The following is a 21,798-nucleotide window of genomic DNA, read 5'->3' on the forward strand; positions in this document are numbered from 1 at the left end:
AGCTAAGGACTTGGAAGAGCAGTTGAATGTAATGGACAATGTCTTGAAAGGAGGATATAAAATGAACATCAACAAAAGCAAAACGAGGATAATGGAATGTAGTCGAATTAAGTCGGGTGATGCTGAGGGAATTAGATTAGGAAATGAGACAGTTAAAGTAGTAAAGGAGTTTTGCTATTTGGGGAGCAAAATAACTGATGATGGTCGAAGTAGAGAGGATATAAAATGTAGACTGGCAATGGCAAGGAAAGCGTTTCTGAAGAAGAGAAATTTGTTAACATCGAGTATAGATTTAAGTGTCAGGAAGTCATTTCTGAAAGTATTTGTATGGAGTGTAGCCATGTATGGAAGTGAAACATGGACGATAAATAGTTTAGACAAGAAGAGAATAGAAGCTTTCGAAATGTGGTGCTACAGAAGAATGCTGAAGATTGGATGGGAAGATCACATAACTAATGAGGAAGTATTGAATAGGATTGGGGAGAAGAGACGTTTGTGGCACAACTTGACGAGAAGAAGGGATTGGTTGGTAGGACATGTTCTGAGGCATCAAGGGATCACCAATTTAGTATTGGAGGGCAGCGTGGAGGGTAAAAATCGAAGAGGGAGACCAAGAGATGAATACACTAAGCAGATTCAGAAGGATGTAGGTTGCAGTAGGTACTGGGAGATGAAGAAGCTTACTCAGGATAGAGTAGCATGGAGAGCTGCATCAAACCAGTCTCAGGACTGAAGACCACAACAACAACAACTTGACCCCCATAATCTCCACCCTCTGTACTTTCTTTCCTCCGATTATCTTCAGACAGTTGATATTTGGCGTGGGCCATTACTTCTGAGTCTGAGATTGTTACATCTTCATTGTCTCTGCCGCCTTGGTCACTAATGGAGGTTGTCGAGGGTTCTTTCTTTACGCTGTGTCCCCTGTCACTTGACCACGAGCAGAAGCAGCTCTCTAACAGCTCGTGAAGAGGGACAGCACTTCCTCCATACACTTTTTCATCTTGCAGTGTTGCTACTCGTGCATATGGACAGACTTAGTGTTCTGAGGGGCGACTGGAGACATTAATGACTCTGACTGAGCCTCCGTGGCGGCCGGCCATGGCCGGATTTTATGTCTAAGACTGTACAAGTGGATGTAGGCTGCAGTAGTTATGCGAAGGTGAAGACAGACTACCTTGAAAGGCGCATCAATGAAGTCTTTGCACTAATGACTACAACAACAGAACAAATTAATATAGAATTAGACTACTTACCAGACGATTTGTCAGTAACAAATACTCAAAATACGTCTATGAAGACTACAAACTTGAAGTTTGATTGGTTCTGAGTGACAAGTAACTAAGGAAATACGATACTCTATTTTTCTCAAGTAGCCAAACAACGAACAAAATTAAAAATATTATTTGAATCGTTTTAAAAAAATATATGAGGTTCTTCCTATCACTGTAAACAACATTGAATGAAAATGATTTAAATATATCAGCGATTCACAACTATCTTTTCTTCCTATATAGATCTTGTTACCCTCATTTTATCATCAATTAATCCACCTGTCTTATAAGTATATTGATTTTCTAGGACATTCCGTGTGAAAAGTGTGTAAAAATGAAGAGATTGAAAGGTTATAAGTAATGCAGGACATTGTTAAATCAGTTACTTCATCCATCACTGGATATTTGCTGTTCGGAATGTGTTTATAGATGATATATTTGAAGCAACCCTGCCTCCAAACCCCCTCCCCTTCCCAGAGCACAAAATGAATGAAAGTATTAGATATTTTACAGTTCCACATTCATTGTCTTCTTTTTGAGACCTAAGCAAAGACATTAAAAGATACGGGGCTGACTGTACCATTGTTATATGATCGTTGTTGCGATAACATACAGAAAATGCTTATAATACTAAAATTAGTAGCGAAAAGTAAATGAATATTTAATATTGTCTCAGTAAACCGTTAACGTTTCCTTAGCACATTATGTTACAGCTCTCAACCATTTCCAACGTTAACTTCTGCTCCGAAGAGGAATAGCTCACATTTTCTGCATCACCATTGTAAATACCTTTGGCAGAGGCTTCCTCTCCTTCTGTATGTGGATTCCAGTTAATTCGATGATATTTGGCGTATTCGGCACAGGGTAGCTCATGCTGAGGTGATTGTTGGCCAACATGAGGCTGAAATTGTGATCCATCGCGCTCAAGGTAGGTGGGTTCTGGCCGGAATGTTTCCTGAGTTCCTCTTCCTCTCTCCCATACAAAACTCTCTGTACAATATCCAACGAAAGCAGTAAGCTGTAAGCGTTGTGCAGTCTCTGCCAGAAGGTCATGTGGTCCGTGTACCCGAGATTGTAGTCAGGGATGTAGGAAGGATTTATTGGGCTGCCGAAAGTCTTCCGAATAAGTGACGTAGCTCCAAGAGAAGCGTATCCAATTAAAGGTGGAGATCCCACTTTGTGCGCTAAGCCGTAATAACAGGGGGAGCCGAATTTCTCCATAATGAATGCATCATACTTCTGCTCCGCTCTGTAAGGCAAAACATAATTAACATGAGTTCCTAAGAGGACATATTCAGCGAAGAACTCATTGTACACAAGAATATAAAAAGAAAACGTGCATGAGACACAAATATTCGAAAGGAACAACATCGACCCTAGACATGATTAAAACTAATGGAAGTAAAACTTAAATGTTCCATTAAAATAATTAATTAAAGAAACAACCATGTTGTTACTAACGTTACTATACACATGAAGAACATATATGTGTAAGATTCACTGTGTGCTGCACTCAGATGCCGATATTTATCTCACTGCATGCTCCACATAATGAGCTGTTACAGACTGTTCCATGTTACGTCAAAGAACGTAAGTGAAACAAGAATACGTTACTATTTGACAGTATTGTGTGTATGTGAGCATATGGGAATAATACTTTGGTACTGGACATAAACATAACATTTTGTTGTTACTGACGTGTTTTTGTAGACATTTTAGACTTCAAAAGAACAACGTGACACTTGACGAGCGTTATAGAATAGCTTAGATATGGGAAATATTTAATCTGACGGTCCAGTGTTCTTTGCACCATGTACTACACTGAGACTGAAACTTTGGATGTTTGTAAGTGTTGCTTAGCCTGTAAGTTCACGACATAAACACTGTTTGTATGCATGAGTGCATTTGTGTGTGTGTGTGTGTGTGTGTGTGTGTGTGTGTGTGTGTGTGTGTTTTGAGGACATACTTTAGATGTGCAAATTGCACCTTTAATGTAATTCCTTGGATAATTACTTTTGAACGTGATTTAAAGAATTATATCGTCCAGATGCCTTTGAGCATGGCCAGTATGTTTGCTGTGGGTTACATTATGATTGTTTCTTTTTATGACTTGTACGTTACAGATATGTCTCTTCCATTGCGAAGGGTCTCTACATGAGCCTCTTCATCACTTTGTTTAACATTTGACTTAATCTGGCATCTCAATTTTGGGCATGAACTGTAAACTAAAAAAAAGAAAAAAGAAAGAAAGACTGAGCAGCTGAGTGTGTCTATGTGTCTATAGTGGCCACAAGGTATATTGCCTTGATTTTCACCTCACATTTTACTAAGATTTTTGGTAATTATCGGAGCCCCACATGCATGTTCAACACATCATGTGCAGTATGTCAGTATATACATCCTTTCCTTCTCGCACCTGATGCATGAAAAGCGTGACTGAGAGTGCACAAGGTAAATTTCAGTATCTAGATATGTGGCAGAATAGAAAACCCTATAAAGGACGTACCAGGCAGCAGAGAGGTTTCTGTTCTCCTTGGACGAAGCTCTTGTACAGGTTGGCACCACACAACATGGAGCTCTTTGGGCACTTCCGAAAGAACGGAACGCATGGGTTCCAAAAGAGTTCGCTCGGCAGTGTTCCAGGAGACACGAGACGGGCGACGCCGGCTAAGTGTGTGTGTGTGTGTGTGTGTGTGTGTGTGTGTGTGTGTGTGTGCCTGTTCATAGTTGATTCATTACCTTAATTTTGTAGGTTTCAGCTCCAGTGAAAGTTAACGTCTTACTCTCATCGCTCACTGCTTGTTGAGCGGTATACAGAATTTTTCTGGTTACTTTCGGAACGTTATAACCTGTTGCCCTTAGACTAGTAGCACTTATGCAAGAATGCAATCCATCAATCTGCTGTACCTCTGTTCAAACATGTCGACTCGTGATGCATCTTCTCAGTTCAGCCAGAGTAATTTCATTGTTGATCGCACCAGTATAGTATAATTGAAGAGATTTCTGAAACTTCGCTGAGAGGCTTAATTTCTCAGGTCCTGTCTCACAGTAACATATCCTGATCAATGTGGTTAACTATTCTAAATTTTAGCACTCATTTTATCCAGAATTTCTGTATGTGACGACCACGTGTTCGCGGGAGTCGTTAGCTGTCACAGTGATTCTCGAGGTAAAACTTCCAAATTAGTTTCAGAACCTCTTCTATTGTGCAACTATTAACAGTTAATTCTTATCGGTGAATTCGTGTTAACTTTCTTCGTGCACTCAAGCTAAGGGAACGACCGTTTGCCAACCACGAGCATATTGGGGAAGTTTTTCCTTTATTCTTATATTTGTCCTGAATTTCTGTTGTATGTGTATATGTGTGTGAATGTCGCCATTGAAAGATTCCTCTGAGGCTTCCACAATTAATAATTAATGACAAATCGTGGTGGGGTCTCCAAGACGCAGTTGTAAATCTAATTTTGTAACTCAGCTGAGAGTGTTGTGAAGAACAGCAACCATCATCAATTTATTACATATTTATGTTATTAGTATGTTCAGCTGTTCTTAAATAAATGTGATATTTTTACGAGAGCACATGCTTACGTATTCCCTCGCAAACTTCCACTTTACGTCCTACTGCTGTCTGTTGTGCAACAGATAAACATTGTCAAGTTATTTATTTAATACTCATTCAACTATCTTAAATGTGCAGATCTTTCAACGACAGATACCCTGCAATTTTCATGCCTTTTAAAAAAAAACTTCACTGTGATTGGCTGGAGACAGGACAGGATACGAGCACAGGGTCACAAATCTGAACTAGGATAATTTCACCGTTTTGGGTTTTTGAATTTTTCGGATCATTCAAAATTAATTTTTATTTTCGCACCATACTGCATTTTTTTGAATTACCATCAGCATTATTCCCATATTGCACTATTACATTTTTTTACTCCAGGACCATCTTCAGTTTCATAATTACAGTGGAGCCAGACGGAGACTCCTTGAAGTTGGCGTAACTGTATCGACTGCGGTCCCGCCAGGTGGAGTCTGCCTGAACTCAGTGCTTCCTTCGGAGTCGCTATGGAATTCCTAATCGGGTGTTGGTTTTTCTATTACTTTTGGACCAGTAATGACAATTTCCATTTGTGAAGCCTGATGCAAGTAACGACTGGTGTTGCTTTACATTGACATAAGTAGGCAACCACTGATAGGCTATGCCACTGAACAACTTCGGGTGCACATCCACAAATAGAGTAGAACTTCACGGATATTTTAACACTTAAAATACTTCATTTAGTAATACCTGTAACATGTTTTATTTTTTGTAGCGCAGTAAACAAACCTAGGTTCAACTTACTTTGTGAACTCTATCATTGGCTCCAAACCAAACTGAAATTCGCACCAGTATTTCACCATACCAAGAATGAATCTTAGAAGCGTAACAGAAGACGACGCATCATGGAATTCATTGAAATTAACGATTTCTGTGAAGGCTTTCCTACTCGCTGAAATGTCTATTTCAGAGTAGTTTGCAGTGGGAACCTGAAACAAGTCGGAAAATGTAGTATTTTAGTAGACAAAATAAAAGTCCACAATAGCCTGAGAGTAAGTCTTACTAAAAATGTTGTGTAAAGTATGATCCAATAGGATATATAAACATAATTTAATCACTGTATTTGCTTCCTAATTTAATCCCGTAATACGCTACATTAATATTTCTTTGTATTATGGCAGCAGTACGTCGTTTCTTAATATATGTAGATATTTTCTCCCTTAGTGGCATTCACAAAAGTCTAATGTGTGCATTCAAATAGGTGCCTCAGCTGTCTGAAAGTATCAGCGATCTGGAGCAACAACGTCGTTTGAAGGTATTCAAAAGATTTTATCTTTCATAAATACAGATGAAAGTCCAGGCTAAGCCTTACGACATGCCATAGCAATGAAGTACAGCTCAATAGACGCCCTTGCCCTCTCTCCTACTAATTTCTTCAGTGGGGAAAATCGAAAACAAATTTCGGGCCGGATCCGACCCGTGGGCCGCTGGCTGCCCAACCGTGGGTTACAGCATATACCAAATTAGTACCCCGTTGATGGCGGAACGTCGTGTTTCAGAACTGTATGCTAGCACTAACGCAGCACAAAACTGCAGAATTATACGGGTAGGTGGCCTGAATACCCCGTCACTGGTTACCTGAGGCCGATCCCACAACATTCCCCCTCATTTGGAAAATTCGGTCCTCCCAATTCTAGGTTAGTGTTGAACCTATGAACTACTAAAACCACATGGAAACACTAAGTCCAAAATTTTTCACTCTCTTTCACACCACTTTTTTCCCCTACACTGGAGCACTGAAGCTGCATGGCGCAATCGTATGAGAAGCGCTCCTCGCCAGTCACTCAATTCCCCTGCGAGTGGGGTAAGCAAGCAGCCGGCTGTTTCCACTCTCCCTGTCACGCAGCTTCACTCGGTACCACACGGCGCTCACTCACCGAGTGCTGGGCAACAGCTGCGTGGCCCAGCCACAACGTAAGGCCACTAAAGGGCCCAGCAAACGTTGGTATAAGTTTAGGATTAGAATTACGTTTTAGTTATTTATTTTCTATGTTTCCTGAGGAGAAACTGAATGCAGTAGAACTGAGAGTCACTGTTATCACAGCGGCTGAATAAGATTATGTATAGCGAAGCATAAAGTGATAATAAAATTTTGTATGCTACTTGTTGTGTACATAGTTCCGCGTAGTCAGCGCGTACACAACTTTCCCAGTAGACCGCGCCCCGCTAAGCACAACAGAGCAGGCGCAGCGCTCGTCCGTCTCCCCACTACGAGATGGCTCTGCCATAAAGACGGACCAAATTCTGTTTCCGCCGATCCGCGTATTAATATGTAACGCAGCCAATGAGATTGCTGCTAACGTAGAACCTTCTCTCCTCGCGGATCACACTCGCGCAGTGATACCTGAACGCGCGAGGTATTATAACGAGTGTACAGACCTCCGATTAGTCAGTCTGCATCAGTCTGCATCAGTCTGAATTAGTCTGTAGACAAGTTTCAGTCTGCGCCTAATAAGATTATCATATTCCTGTACATAGCCATGAAGAGAAATGTATAGACACTTCGTCAAGTATCAGAGATATGTGAGAATAAGATTAACTTACCAAGACCAAAGGAACTTCAGATTGTCAATTGTAAACAGCAACCAGAATCAAGTTACGTAAAATCTATGATTTTTATTATTTTAATAAATGTGTGTGAAAATTAATCAAGTTCTGTTTAAAGTTGGTCACCGTCAATCTGCTACTCTAAGCGTGCAAGTGGCATTTCTATCGTCTGACCTAACGGCAGAAGATAAACACGCCACGATAAGACCACGAGACATATTGCTGACACTCGCCTGCTTCGGTAGAGCGACAAGTCAAATAATCTGATGGTGTGTGCCGAAGGTCTTACAGTACGCACACCACACTATTGATGGTCATTTATTTAGCTGAGGAAGTCTAAATTTGCATGAATTAAAGCAGATGAAATGAAGCTCATATTCAGTCTCTGGCTAAAGTCACGCTAACATAGACAAAAAGTTTTGACAGTACAAATGAAACAGATGTAGGTATGTTGACTGTCATTTCAAGTGATTAGTGTTGTGTACTTTGTTTATAATAACAAAAAAATGTCAGTCCAACTACGCTGTAGGCTCTCGTGAGTATATTGAGCAAATGAACTAATAGGACTCATTACAGTTGACATGACCTCAGAGAGGAAGGAAGTGCAGGGTATAGTGGTAAGCAGAGATGGACATTATTCGAAGAAATTTCTCTCTGTGTAGTTTTTCGATTAAGTATATAATTCAAACAAATTTATGTTCCAATAAATTATTTCCATGTTATACATCGAATAAAGTCACCGTATTTTCTTTGTTTATTTCTTGTACACTTGTACTTCTTGTGCACTTGACTGAGTGTGGTTACTATTTTACAAATAACACATTCATGACTGGAACAGAAACGTGTTTTGGTGCCTCAATGCTTTCTGTCCTACAGTACAAAACTAAAGGTTTTGGGTTGGATCCTCGGTTGGCCATACGATTTCTGTTACTTGTCGCTTCTTTCATCTATAACAAAGACAAAAATGCCAAGTCAGTTTCTACTGTGTTTGGTGTAGATGTTTAAAAGTATGTCCCCCTTACCTGGCAGCATAAAGTCGATTCGGAGGAAATTAAGGGCACACCACCATGTACAGTAAAGCACTGGTGTGTTCAAACCTACCCTCTCGTTGAGCACAGCTTTACTTGGTTTTTCAGTGTAACAAATGAAACACAAAAATAGTTATAGGCGGATGGCAGTACCAATTACACTACCTATGTGGCCCCATTCAGTTGTTTCTGGTGCAGTCAATACCTCTCCCCCTACGTCCCCTAAAATATGCAAATCTTCAATACCTTCTTCAGATTGATAGCACTCTCTGATACGGATGTCTCCTTGATTCAGTTACGCAGTTTGTTCCGGTCTGCTGTGCTACAGAATAAGTGAACCAAACAAGAACTCAGTGATTGCTAATAAATAACATCAACAGACTTTCAATCTATAATTTCTCAAAACGTTTATGGAAGGTTCCTGCACCTTCAAAGTCATTACAACATGTTTGAGGATTGACTCTGAGTAAGCTTTCCTTTAGAACATGGAATAGTTCTTCGATGCGATATGTGTGTATGCAGTTACACAGACCTTTGAGATTGAAAAACTCCAGAAGAGACACTGCTTTTGACATACAAAAGAGTTCGTAATATTGCAGAGCACTGCCAACTTCTTTATCGAGAAAGTGACAAGAGAATATTGGAAGACTTGTTCGCCTTTTTACACCAACTGTCTCCATTGCTGCAGAACCGAATCATGATTCACAAACAAATAGTTGCTGTCCTTAACCAAGGGAGGGTAACAACAGACTGTAGTGTAATATAATACCAAAACCAATGTTAAAGAAATGAAGTGATAAGTTTCAAATCACGTAAAGTCGTAAAAGATAAATTTTACTTGGAACATAATTTGGGAGGTAGGAGGCAATCATCAGAAAATATTTGCAAAAAACTACTGATTTCTCGTTTTCTGCTGAAGACGATTGTGATTTGAAGTCTTGTATCGTTGTAATGGAATAAAGATTTCAGAAGATAAAACACATTTCTATGTTCTTTGGATGTGTAGCAAGTATATTCTTTATTGTGTCAAGATGGCAAATCTTCACAGATGAAATAAGCATTTTGATCAAATGTTTGAGGGAAACAGCTGTTTTGAAAACTTATTTAAAAGCAGGAAAAATTACATTTGCTTCATAAATAACGAATATTTGGGGCAATAAATGTCACTGGATTTAATGTTTATCAGTTATTCGTAATGTTTTTATTCATAGCTCAGGAACAAATGTTTTCATTCGTGTAAATGAATATAATTTACAGTAAATATTTTTGTTATTCGTGAATAACGAATAATAATTTTTAATCTGTGTCCGTAATTCCTCATTAGAATAAATGTTCCCCAAATCATGTGGTAAGCAAAGCCCATTGCGCATGCGCACACTGCACATTCGTAGCCTAAGTGCAAATGACTGACAGCACATAATATCGGCGTAGCTGTGGTCAAACGCATGACAGCGCTCGCTCGTTCGTGTTATTAAGCTACAATAATAATAATAATGTCGTGTGACGAGGGCCTCCCTTCGTGTAGACCGTTAGACATTTATTATTATTATTAAGCTAGAAAGAATCTGTCATATTCGCCAATAGTCGTCAATGGTCGCAAAATATATTCGTGCTCTCTGCCGCAAATAGCAAGCGCGTGTAGATCGCACAGATAGGTAATGTGCTTGAAGAGCTGTGCTCTACACCTTTCAGTATAAGGTGTGTGGCGACTGGTACACCCGCAGTGTTAGGACACCTTGTAGCTGAGCCACTGGCTTGACAACAACTGGACTTTGCATAAGTGGACGGCTCTCTGCCGATCATGGATATAGGTCACACAAGCGGTAGCCAGGGTTAAGAAAATTCCTCAGAACGAAATTAACATTACCATGATTTGGTGCTAGTATATGATGCATTATTGTTGAATATGCTGGAACAATTGTGCCGTAGTAATGTGCCCAGTCTGCATGGCTAACAGGTTGTTGAGGAAGCTAAGTACGGTACAATCGTGGATTCCATTCAGGCAGGTTATATGCCTTACTGGTAGTACTTGTAGTATTGAAAGCTGAAAAACCAGACCCAACTCCCTTGCTCATAGCAGGTGGTGATAGGTATAACTGAGTAATGCACTGTGTACACCCGGGGAGGCCCTCCCCTCTGAAAATATGGATGGGTTGTAAGGATGTCCGGTAGGCATGCTCCCAAGTCTATTCTCCTGCACTATTTTGGTTCACCGTGGAGATTCATATCGTAACCTGCTTCCTATGCCATCGACCTAGCCGTTCAGCTGCCACAAACAAGTGAATAATCCTATCCATTACTAACAGAGTTCCCTTAGTTCTGATATGTTCAAATTTCCCTTAACTCACCCATTTTACTGAATACGAGTGCATCGCGTAGGATTCATATCTGCCGTTAGTGGTTCCTACTAATTTCAATCTTCTCTCTTCTCTGTTTCACGCTAACTCTGGAACATAAAGCATGTGGCAAGCTACGCGCAGGTTATGCAGAAGTGGCTTCCTTGCATTGTCGAGCCACTTAGCCTTTGTCTGCTTTGCTCCTTTTTAGGACCAACGTCGGTATCCGTAGTAAACCCTCTGGTGGACCCTGAAAACATCGAATACGTTCTATGTAGATGGCTGATTTTCGGGGCGTAAGTGCTCGTCCCCATCACCCATTCTCTAACACGACATTTAAGCAACTTGGAATTTTGCTGTCGCGTCCGCTACTGTCGTCCAGAGACTGCCCATGGGGTTATAATGTCCACGAAATCTTTGCAAAAATTCTGTACTGATGAATCGTTTCCCCCACTCTCAGTTTCACTATGGCAAATGGCAGTGACGTTTTCCATCCACAGACTGCCTTTTAAAGTTATATATACGTACTCTCACTGTGGATGAAACGAACTTGTTGTTAATTTATGAATTATTAACATAAGACAAAATCGCCGTATTAGTTTTGACATTAAGTTAGTACCTTGGTCCATTTCGACACCTCTAGAGTAACCACTAAACAAATTATGAACCACAGCTGTTCCGGTTTGTTGATTCGGAACGGCTGTCATTTCTACATAGAGCGAAAAGTGATCCGTTATGGTAAACACAAATTAATTCCCCACCGGTGTCTGCCGAAATGGGTTCAAGATGCCCAAACTAATCACCTAAAATAATTTGCTTGCTGCCCTCCGGTAGTCCCTGCAGGTGAATACACTGACGGCCTAACTCGTCTCTTCACATGTAGTGGACACATGTCTGTACATACTGTTCTATGTGCTACCTATGTGTTCCGCACCAATATTTGTCAGCTACATGTTCTGTTCAAGGATAACAATGACCTGCTAATACATTTTCATGCACTTGCTCTAATACCTCATTTTTCAGTGTAGCTGCTACCATAATACAATATCTGTGCATTGTTTGTTTGCATATCACTCTGCCATTCACAATAAACTGTGGTTGCTTTAACTGCAAATAGTTGCAATCTTCGTCAGCTGCTTGTACCTTCTTCCATTCTGTAGCAGTGGAATCAACTAGTTGTAGAATATTAATTTTCAGTCTCAGCTCATCTGCATTTCGGTGTGTCTTGCTGAAAAATGAGGTACGCTTCGACTGAGATGTACCCATGATGTACAACACTTGTCATGTAAACATACACATGTGTAAAAATGCACATTTTTACTATATATTATGTGTTGTAAGAATTACCGCCTCACTGGGGTTCTACCTGTGGGAACAAGCCCTTTTGCACAAAGGTGTAATTTTTTTTATCTGTATACGGTTTTACTTTCTCCGTCATAACGAAGATAATCTCATAATGTAACACGATTTGTAATCACAAATATTTTTTGGGAAACCGAAGATGACAGTTTTGGCTATCGAAACCGGTCATCACTAATGAACATTAATTAATGCGATCTCAGCTATTAGTTTTTTTTTTTTTCAATTTAAATATGCATGGTTCCTTACATTTTCTCAATACGAGGAACTTCAACCTCTGCCAGGCGCATAAGCCTCCACCACAGACCCTTATAAATTTTCGTGTACGTGAACCCAAACCTATCTATCACAAACGATATCAATTTGTGTAACTGTTGGTTGCATATAATATCTCTATGTGCTTTACCTAATTCGTCATTTCCCTGTAGCGCATGTACTAAACACAATATATTTACTGTAAAATTAGTTCCTACTGTCACCCACAGCAGTTTTCTCGCACCTTGTTGTACAATAACGCGGAAATATTTCTTTAGTTGCTGGTCGTGGCGGTATAAGCGATTTAAGGATGAATCTTGAGGCAACCAGAGTCTGTCAGAAATTTCCCCGAGATGGAACCACGTCCCATCAAGTTCTACAATGCGCCCATCAAGTCAATTTTTCTTGAAGTTCAAGCACGATATCTAACCCTAATATTGGTTATAGCAGACAAAAGTTCCTTACAACCCCGGAAATATTATGCTCTATCCTGAGAACTCAACCTCGTGAACGTACATCTTTTCTAGCCAGTGCTCCTAACCTACGTCATTGTGGGCCAGACTTCCACTTCCTCATTACACTGATACTTGTCACAGACACCTGAGAACCAGTGTTCAATGAACACTTACGCTTCCTTCCGTCTGTAAGCTATCTGATGGAAATTCCGCTACTGCACAAGTTTTAGATGGACGTATATTCAATGGGAACACCATACGGTGGCTGCGGAGCCCCCACTGGAGTTTGACGGCGAGTTGTTACTGCAACCCCGTCTCCATCTACCACCCTCTCGTAGGATTTTACGTGCAATATTTTCCAGGTGGACTACAGACCTACTCTCCTTAGAATAAAGTACGCGGCATTTCTGCTGTATGTGACCCACGAATTGACCACAGGACTCTCGGACACTGGCTGGACCATAATGCGATGGCACCCAATGTACGTCCTTGTCTTGGTGGATCCAGTCTGAAGTCTGGAGCCATCAGGGTTAGCTGACAACTCGCCTGGCTGAGGACGCTACTTGGTGAGGCTGTGGCTACATGGTCACGCAATCGACCAATAACTGGTGAGGAGACTGCTAAACAGTTTGAAAGTATGTTACAGCAGTACTTCACAGCGGGAGCCTCTATGAAAGTTTAGAAAAGTTCTAAGGCCAGCAAGGACAGACGCACAGTGTAGTCTTGGCCCTGTCTTGACAGTGAAGAAAACGAACGATAGAAGTAATATCAAGTCCGAGCTAGCACGTCATCGATCGCACTTAAGAGTTCAGAAGGAGGAGCTGTCCTGGAAGATGGTGTTCAGGGTGGCTGTTAGTCATACTGCACTGGAACTGCTCTGCCAACCTCGCGTGCAGGCCTAAACAGCTACCTCGGTGAAGGATCCGTGCAGACAAATGACCCTGCGGATGCAGGTGAAGGTGCGGCCCATCAACGAACTCTACCGTCGCCGTGGACACCGTCTGGTTGCCTAGCCGGAACGCAGTTGTCGCCACCTGCTGGACTGACCGAGGAGTCCGGAGTTCAAAGCTCCCTCGACGCCTGTTCGCGCTTAAAGCCTAGGTGCCGTGGTATAGTGTTACAGCTGCATGTCCTGGTTCGGCTGTGTGTTCTCGTTAGTTTAAAGACTCTCAGTCTTATTACATTTTTTGCAACAAACATGTTGGACAAGCAGCGTCTATCGTCTTTCGATACGTAGTATCTCTCCTGTTGCTAATTTGGCCATTGTTTCAGTGAATTATGACAGAATAGCTCGTTTTTCGTAGTAAACGAGTTGCTATACCTAGATCTTTTGTCAACAAGTTCGCTTAAAACTTGTTATGGGGATATATAGAGGCAGGCATGCTCCACTTAAATTGTTCCTGTGGTCGAGAAATACTTTAGAAGTTGATCAAACTTATGACATTATTACAATAGTGCTTACCAAGCGAAACTTCATCTCCAGTCGCTAGGGTATGTGGAGATTAAAATGGCTCTGAGCACTATGGGACTCAACATCTGAGGTCATCTGTACCCTAGAACTTAGAACTACTTAAACCGAACTAACCTAAGGACATCACTCACATCCATGCCCGAGGCAGGATTCGAACCTGCGACCGTAGCAGTCGCACGGTTCCGAACCGAAGCGCCGAGAACCGCTCGGCCACCGCGGCCGCCATCTGGAAATTACACGCTCCCCTTTTTCACTACGGAAAATGGCCCAGATAGTCTGAAATGAGACGGTAGCAGTTAGTCGTTCGGCACTTGCTTGGAAATCCATAAAGCGTCGTTTCTCCTATGTTTTCACTGGGCGTATAGCCTGGCTAGTAAAACCTATCTGATAGGAAAGGATACCATACACTATGATAAACACTGCTAATGATGGGCATTTCAGCAACAAAGACAACAAGACAAATTTACCTTTTAGATTGAGAGATCTTAGCATCCTTTTCCCGTACCTCCCTCCTGAATTAACCGTTGTTTCGGAATTGTTATCTTGCCATCAATAAGCAAATTATGTAAGATTTTTTTTAAAACAAAGTATGTAGAAACTGAATTCAATTATTCTGAAATATTTTTAATGAGTAAGTGTTTTAACTTATTTTGCAGTTCTATCCGTGAATTCTATGATGCTACATTGGTGGCAAATTTATTTTCATCTGCTAAACACGTTATTGACTTCATATAGAAAGACCAGGTCAGAATCAGGTACCAGTGAGGAGTACAGGCACGAACAAAATAATGGTATGTCACTTTATCAGAAGTCGGCCGGATGTGGCCAAGCGGTTCTAGGCGCTTCAGTCTGGAACCGCGCGACCGTTACGGTCGCTGGTTCGAATCCTGCCTCGGGTATGGATGTGTGTGATGTCCTTAGGTTAGTTAGGTTTCAGTGGTTCTAAGTCCTAGGGGACTGATGACCTCCGATGTTAAGTCCCTTAATGCTCAGGGCCATTTGAACCATCACTTTATCAGGCATTGCAGTTAGGTGTGGGGTATAACAGAGAAATATTGCCTACCGTTTGGTGATGTGCTGAGCGCCTCCGCCATTGAACGTTCTCGGACAAAGAATTACGCCGTCCATTTATGCAATAAGGTGAAGACATATGAATGTCGATACTGTAATTGCCAGTATCTGCAAAATCATTCAGGCTGCTTACCACATTATTAAGGTGTTTACAGCCCTACCATCAACAGACCTGAATGTGTACATTGTTTGTGGCACAATACTACAAAACAACTACATTAAGTGATCAGAAGATAATTATTACCAAATGAAACTGGTCATCATGATTAATAATATTTTTCCCTGTACCATTACCGTTTGCAGAAAGTGAAACACAAACACCGAGAAACGTGTTCACAATAAAATTTATTAAACCAATTAGGCACATGATACTACACAAATGACTAAATTTACACACCTGTACATGCATGTGATTGTGGAAATTCAATATGGAGTAGCACCACAACATGCTGGCATTAGAGCTGCTAGACGTTATGCCATCAAATCAAAGAGCGCCTAAATTTTCTGTTGGGTAATACTCTCCCAAGCAGTTTGTAGGTGCGTCTACAAAGCATGAAGTGTTGTTGCAGGGCACCTGAAAAAATTTGTCACCGACCTGCCATAACCCAGATGTGATAGATAGTCGACATGTCAGGCGAATAGGCCAGGCCAGGGAAGCAGTGGTATCCGTCGTTCTTCGAAGGAGGCTTGCACATCCCTATCCACATTTGACCAGGCGTTGTCCTCCTGAAATATGGCATGTGCAACGGGGTCTACAGGAGGGGCATTGTCTCGGCTGCAAGGCATCCTTGATACACTGCTAGCTCTTCAGATTGCCTGCAAGACGTAGGTGGCAAGATTACATGTTACAGGCAATGGCGCCCCAAACTATCACACTTGTCGTTTGTCCGTTATGCCGTTCAAGAGTACAATCTACCCGATGGTGTTCACCATGGAGGTGTCAAACGCGTATGCAGCCATCACTGTAGGAAACGTTGAAGCGGGACTCTTCCGAAAACACTACATTTTGCCACTCAGCACGTCCGAGTCAGCCTTCAAATGCCCATTGCTGTCTGCAGCGTTGATGGCTCTTGTCAATGGAAGTCGATGAAATGACATGCATGCCACCAGTACAGCCTGCAGAAGACAGCAGACATCTCTAGACCCACTGCAATGTTCCAACGTCACGCCAACTCTGCGTTCTGTTCTGTGCATTACGGTCAAGCGGACAAGGTGGAGGTCATCTCGCTCTGTGGTCACATTTTGTCGACCAGTATCTCGTCGGTGCTGCTTGCGGACTGCTTCTCTCCACTGGTTCCATATACACCTCACTGTTGAAGATCTGTGCCTCGTACGAGACTAAGTGTCACGTAACTACAGGCCCACCTCTCAGAGATGAACCATTCTGCCATGTTCGATGGCACTCTCGAACTGATAGTCCTCCTTGTGATATCGATGAGGCATAGTGGCAATTGGTTACACGTTTCTACTTTGTAAGAAGGCTCAACACCGACTGAGCGTAGGGTAACAATGATCTGTCCAGTCACGTAAAAGAGAGGCTGTTGAGCCTACGTGCACTGTTATAAACGTGCTCATATCGTGAAGTGTTCCACACCATTGGTTCTGTGTGTTTCACGTTTTACTAACAGTAGTGTATAATTGAAATTATAACATTCTTTGGTCAAGTTTCGTAATGTTTCAAATTGTCCAGAGTAGATGATTTGGTAATTTTCGGTTAAAGTAAACATTTCTAACAACAACTGCATGACTAATATAATACAATACAAATGGACAGCTAGCATTCCTTTATCAGTTGAATTTCGTTCATCACAGCATCAGGCACGCTGAATATCTCTTAATCGGTTCCAGGGCGCCTCAAATTAATCAAATTCGAGTTCGTACCATCCTGTGACAGCATATTTGACGTTTTCCCACCCACCGATTGAGAAAGTCTTGAATGTTAATAAGAATGAAAGAAGTCAGCCTCATTCTGCCAACGGCCTTGTCAAAGAGGGCGGAGGAGCGGATAGAGGTTCAGGGCACTCTCTTGTCCTAGGGGTGGGAAATTGCCCCTAAAGGCGGAAGAATCAGCAATGATCAACGACATGAGGATGCAGAAGGCAATGGAAACCACTGCATTAAAGACACGTAACGTGTATCCACAGGACATATGGCCTGTAATTCAAGTGTCATGATGATCTCTTCATTGGCAAAAGATTCCGGAATAGTCACCTATTCGGATCTCCGGGAGGGGACTGCCAAGGGGGAGGTTGCCATGAGAAAAAGATTGAATAATCAACGAAATGATAACGTTCTACGAGTCGGGGCGTGGAATGTCAGAAGATTGGACGTGGGAGGGAAACTAGAAAATCTGAAAAGGGAAATGCAAAGGCTCAATCTAGATATAGTAGGGGTCAGTGAAGTGAAGTGGAAGGAAGACAAGGATTTCTGGTCAGATGAGTATCGGGTAATATCAACAGCAGCAGAAAATGGTATAACAGGTGTAGGATTCGTTATGAATAGGAAGGTAGGGCAGAGGGTGTGTTACTGTGAACAGTTCAGTGACCGGGTTGTTCTAATCAGAATCCACAGCAGACCAACACCGACAATGATAGTTCAGGTATACATGCCGACGTCGCAAGCTGAAGATGAACAGATAGGGAAAGTGTGTGAGGATATTGAAAAGGTAATGCAGTATGTAAAGAGGGACGAAAATCTAATAGTCATGGGCGACTGGAATGCAGTTGTAGGGGAAGGAGTAGAAGAAAAGGTTACAGGAGATTATGGGCTTGGGACAAGGAATGAAAGAGGAGAAAGACTGAGTTCTGTAACAAGTTTCAGCTAGTAATAGCGAATACCCTGTTCAAGAATCACAAAAGGAGGAAGTATACTTGGAAAAGGCCGGGAGATACGGGAAGATTTCAATTAGATTACATCATGGTCAGACAGAGATTCCGAAATCAGATACTGGATTGTAAGGCGTACCCAGGAGCAGATATAGACTCAGATCACAATATAGTAGTGATGAAGAGTAGGCTGAAGTTCAAGACATTAGTCAGGAAGAATCAATACGCAAAGAAGTGGGATACGGAAGTACTAAGGAATGACGAGATACGTTTGAAGTTCTCTAACGCTATAGATACAGCAATAATGAATAGCGCAGTAGGCAGTACAGTTGAAGATGAATGGACATCTCTAAAAAGGGCCATCACAGAAGTTGGGAAGGAAAACATAGGTAAAAGAAGGTAGCTGCGAAGAAACCATGGGTAACAGAAGAAATACTTCAGTTGATGGATGAAAGGAGGAAGTACAAACATGTTCCGGGAAAATCAGGAATACAGAAATACAAGTCGCTGAGAAATGAAATAAATAGGAAGTGCAGGGAAGCTAAGACGAAATGGCTGCAGGAAAAATGTGAAGACATCGAAAAAGATATGATTGTCGGAAGGACAGACTCAGCATACAGGAAAGCCAAAACAACCTTTGGTGACATTAAAAGCAACGGTGGTAACATTAAGAGTGCAACGGGAATTCCACTGTTAAATGCAGAGGAGAGAGCAGATAGGTGGAAAGAATACATTAAAAGCCTCTATGAGGGTGAAGATTTGTCTGATGTGATAGAAGAAGAAACAGGAGTCGATTTAGAAGAGATAGGGGATCCAGTATTATAATCGGAATTTAAAAGAGCTTTGGAGGACTTATGGTCAAATAAGGCAGAAGGGATAGATAACGTTCCATCAGAATTTCTAAAATCATTGGGGGAAGTGGCAACAAAACGACTATTCACGTTGGTGTGTAGGATATATGAGTCTGGCGATATACCATCTGACTTTCGGAAAAGCATCATCCACACAATTCCGAAGACGCCAAGAGCTAACAAGTGCGTGAATTATCGTACAATCAGCTTAACAGCTCATGCATCGAAGCTGCTTATAACAATAATATACAGAAGAATGGAAAAGAAAATTGAGAATGCGCTAGGTGACGATCAGTTTGGCTTTAGGAAAAGTAAAGGGACGAGAGAGGCAATTCTGACGTTACGGCTAATAATGGAAGCAAGGCTAAAGAAAAATGAAGACACTTTCATAGGATTTGTCGACCTGGAAAAAGCGTTCGACAATATAAAATGGTGCAAGCTGTTCGAGATTCTGAAAAAAGTAGGGGTAAGCTATAGGGAGAGACGGGTCATATACAATATGTACAACAACCAAGAGGGAATAATAAGAGTGGACGATCAAGAACGAAGTGCTCGTATTAAGAAGGGTGTAAGACAAGGCTGTAGCCTTTCGCCCCTACTCTTCAATCTGTACATCGAGGAAGCAATGATGGCAATAAAAGAAAGGTTCAGGAGTGGAATTAAAATACAAGGTGAAAGGATATCAATGATACGATTCGCTGATGACATTGCTATCCTGAGTGAAAGTGAAGAAGAATTAAATGATCTGCTGAACGGAATGAACAGTCTAATGAGTACACAGTATGGTTTGAGAGTAAATCGGAGAAAGACGAAGGTAATTAGAAGTAGTAGAAATGAGAACAGCGAGAAAATTAACATCAGGATTGATGGTCACGAAGTCAGTGAAGTTAAGGAATTCTGCTACCTAGGCAATAAAATAACCAATGACGGACGGAGCAAGGAGGACATCAAAAGCAGACTCGCTATGGCAAAAAAGGCATTTCTGGCCAAGAGAAGTCTACTAATATCAAATACCGGCCTTAATTTGAGGAAGAAATTTCTGAGGATGTACATCTGGAGTACAGCATTGTATGGTAGTGAAACATGGACTGTGGGAAAACCGGAACAGAAGAGAATCGAAGCATTTGAGATGTGGTGCTATAGACGAATGTTGAAAATTAGGTGGACTGATAAGGTAAGGAATGAGTAGGTTCTACGCAGAATCGGAGAGGAAAGGAATATGTGGAAAACACTGATGAGGAGAAGGGACAGGATGATAGGACATCTGCTAAGACATGAGGGAATGACTTCCATGGTACAAGAGGGAGCTGTAGAGGGCAAAAACTGTAGAGGAAGACAGAGATTGGAATACGTCAAGCAAATAATTGAGGATGTAGGTTGCAAGTGTTACTCTGAGATGAAGAGGTTAGCACAGGAAAGGAATTCGTGGCGGGCCGCATCAAACCAGTCAGTAGACTGATAACCAAAAAAAAAAAATGAAAGTGGAGCGTGCTGGCTGGCCTACCTGAAGGGGATGGGTGGTGATGAAGGTGACCTGGTGGCCCTGCCTGGCCAATTCCAGCAGCACCGTCCTCAGTGGCAGCTGGTGGCTGAAGGAGGGGGTCGGCACCGCTGCCAGGATCCTGGCCCCCAGACACCTGTCACCCAGCGCCAGCAGGCAGATGGCTGTCAGCAGCAACGTTGTCCTCATATTCGCCAGCTGCCAGTGGTGGCGGAGAAGAAAGCACTTCGTACATCAACAATGACAAAAAAGTAATAAGTTCACGTAACAAAATATAAGAAATTCGCTAAAAATCCATACAGGTCAAATGCTAGCGGTATAGATGGTATGTGTCGTGATGTGTAATCTTCCTAATGGAATCCAGTCTCAAGTAATAAGATTTGTTGTTTTTAGGGACTCCCCCAGAGAGATAACCATTCGCTCACAGAGGTCACAAGGAGGCAAAGAATCGACTGTCGAGTGCTGAGAGTGCAAGGTCAATGAGACTGTGGTCACTAAATGAGGAGCAAGTTGTTGTTGTGATACCAGGCAGGTGGTCATAGATTGGAAGTAATATCGGCTGGTTTGTCCCTATCATCATCGGTTGGCCATTATTAAATTGTTAATTGTACCAATTTGTATTTGTTTTTACCAAAAACTGAATGATATGGAGTGCCATTTATACACGTTCACGCAAACTGTGCTAACCAATGTATTACAGTGTGGGTTACATGTGCACCTTAGTACAACAATGTTTGACGATATTTTGATCTGTTGCACCTGTGTTGAGCTCAGATGTGAGTAAACGTGTTAGACGAATGTGATATGTGATGTGTGTTCAGTGAGAACATATTGGTTTACATAGTCCAAAATTACCATGATCTTGCTTACTGTCAAACTTGTATTTTCTTGAGTATAATATTGTAAAGCAACCAAAACTCGCAGCTAGTCCCATGCCAAAACTAATTCTCCTTAACTACAAGGTCACCGTCGAAAAGATCAAGGGTTAGGCTCCTAGGATATTCCACATTTTAACTATCAAAATTTAAAGGCGGGTGTTATATCTTGGCTGTCAAGACTACGACTTCCCCTTCAGATTCAACAGCAATGAGTTGTAAATCTTAGTTAGTGTAATACGATGTAATCTTGAAAACCAAAAACTATAGGCAGGAACGATATTATTCGAGGTATACAGTGGAATAATAGACGGGTCTTGTGTTTCGTACGTCGCGAGTGACCATTTTA

At 41.6% G+C, this 21,798-nt stretch overlaps 1 protein-coding gene across 7 annotated transcripts in view; it reads right to left on the bottom strand.

Moving 5' to 3' along the window:
* The window catches only part of LOC126253003 (UDP-glucosyltransferase 2-like), a 324,067-nt gene that overhangs the window by 133,172 nt on the left and 169,097 nt on the right, over positions 1-21,798 (bottom strand). The window contains exons 2-4 of one of the 7 annotated variants that reach the window (XM_049954042.1): positions 20,578-20,772; positions 5,620-5,804; positions 2,064-2,523 (exon numbers count right to left, since the gene is read on the bottom strand). The exons of 4 other annotated variants lie outside the window; for them this stretch is intronic. In XM_049954042.1, the coding sequence (XP_049809999.1) occupies positions 2,064-2,523; positions 5,620-5,804; positions 20,578-20,763 (831 nt within the window). In that variant the 5' untranslated portion in view covers positions 20,764-20,772. Of the gene's footprint in view, positions 1-2,063; positions 2,524-5,619; positions 5,805-20,577; positions 20,800-21,798 lie in introns of all 7 variants that reach the window. 2 more of the 7 variants (XM_049954043.1, XM_049954048.1) reach the window with 2 other exon arrangements.

This window comes from Schistocerca nitens, chromosome 4 (genome assembly GCF_023898315.1).
Source record: "Schistocerca nitens isolate TAMUIC-IGC-003100 chromosome 4, iqSchNite1.1, whole genome shotgun sequence".
In the NCBI taxonomy this organism is placed as follows: Eukaryota; Metazoa; Arthropoda; class Insecta; order Orthoptera; family Acrididae; genus Schistocerca; species Schistocerca nitens.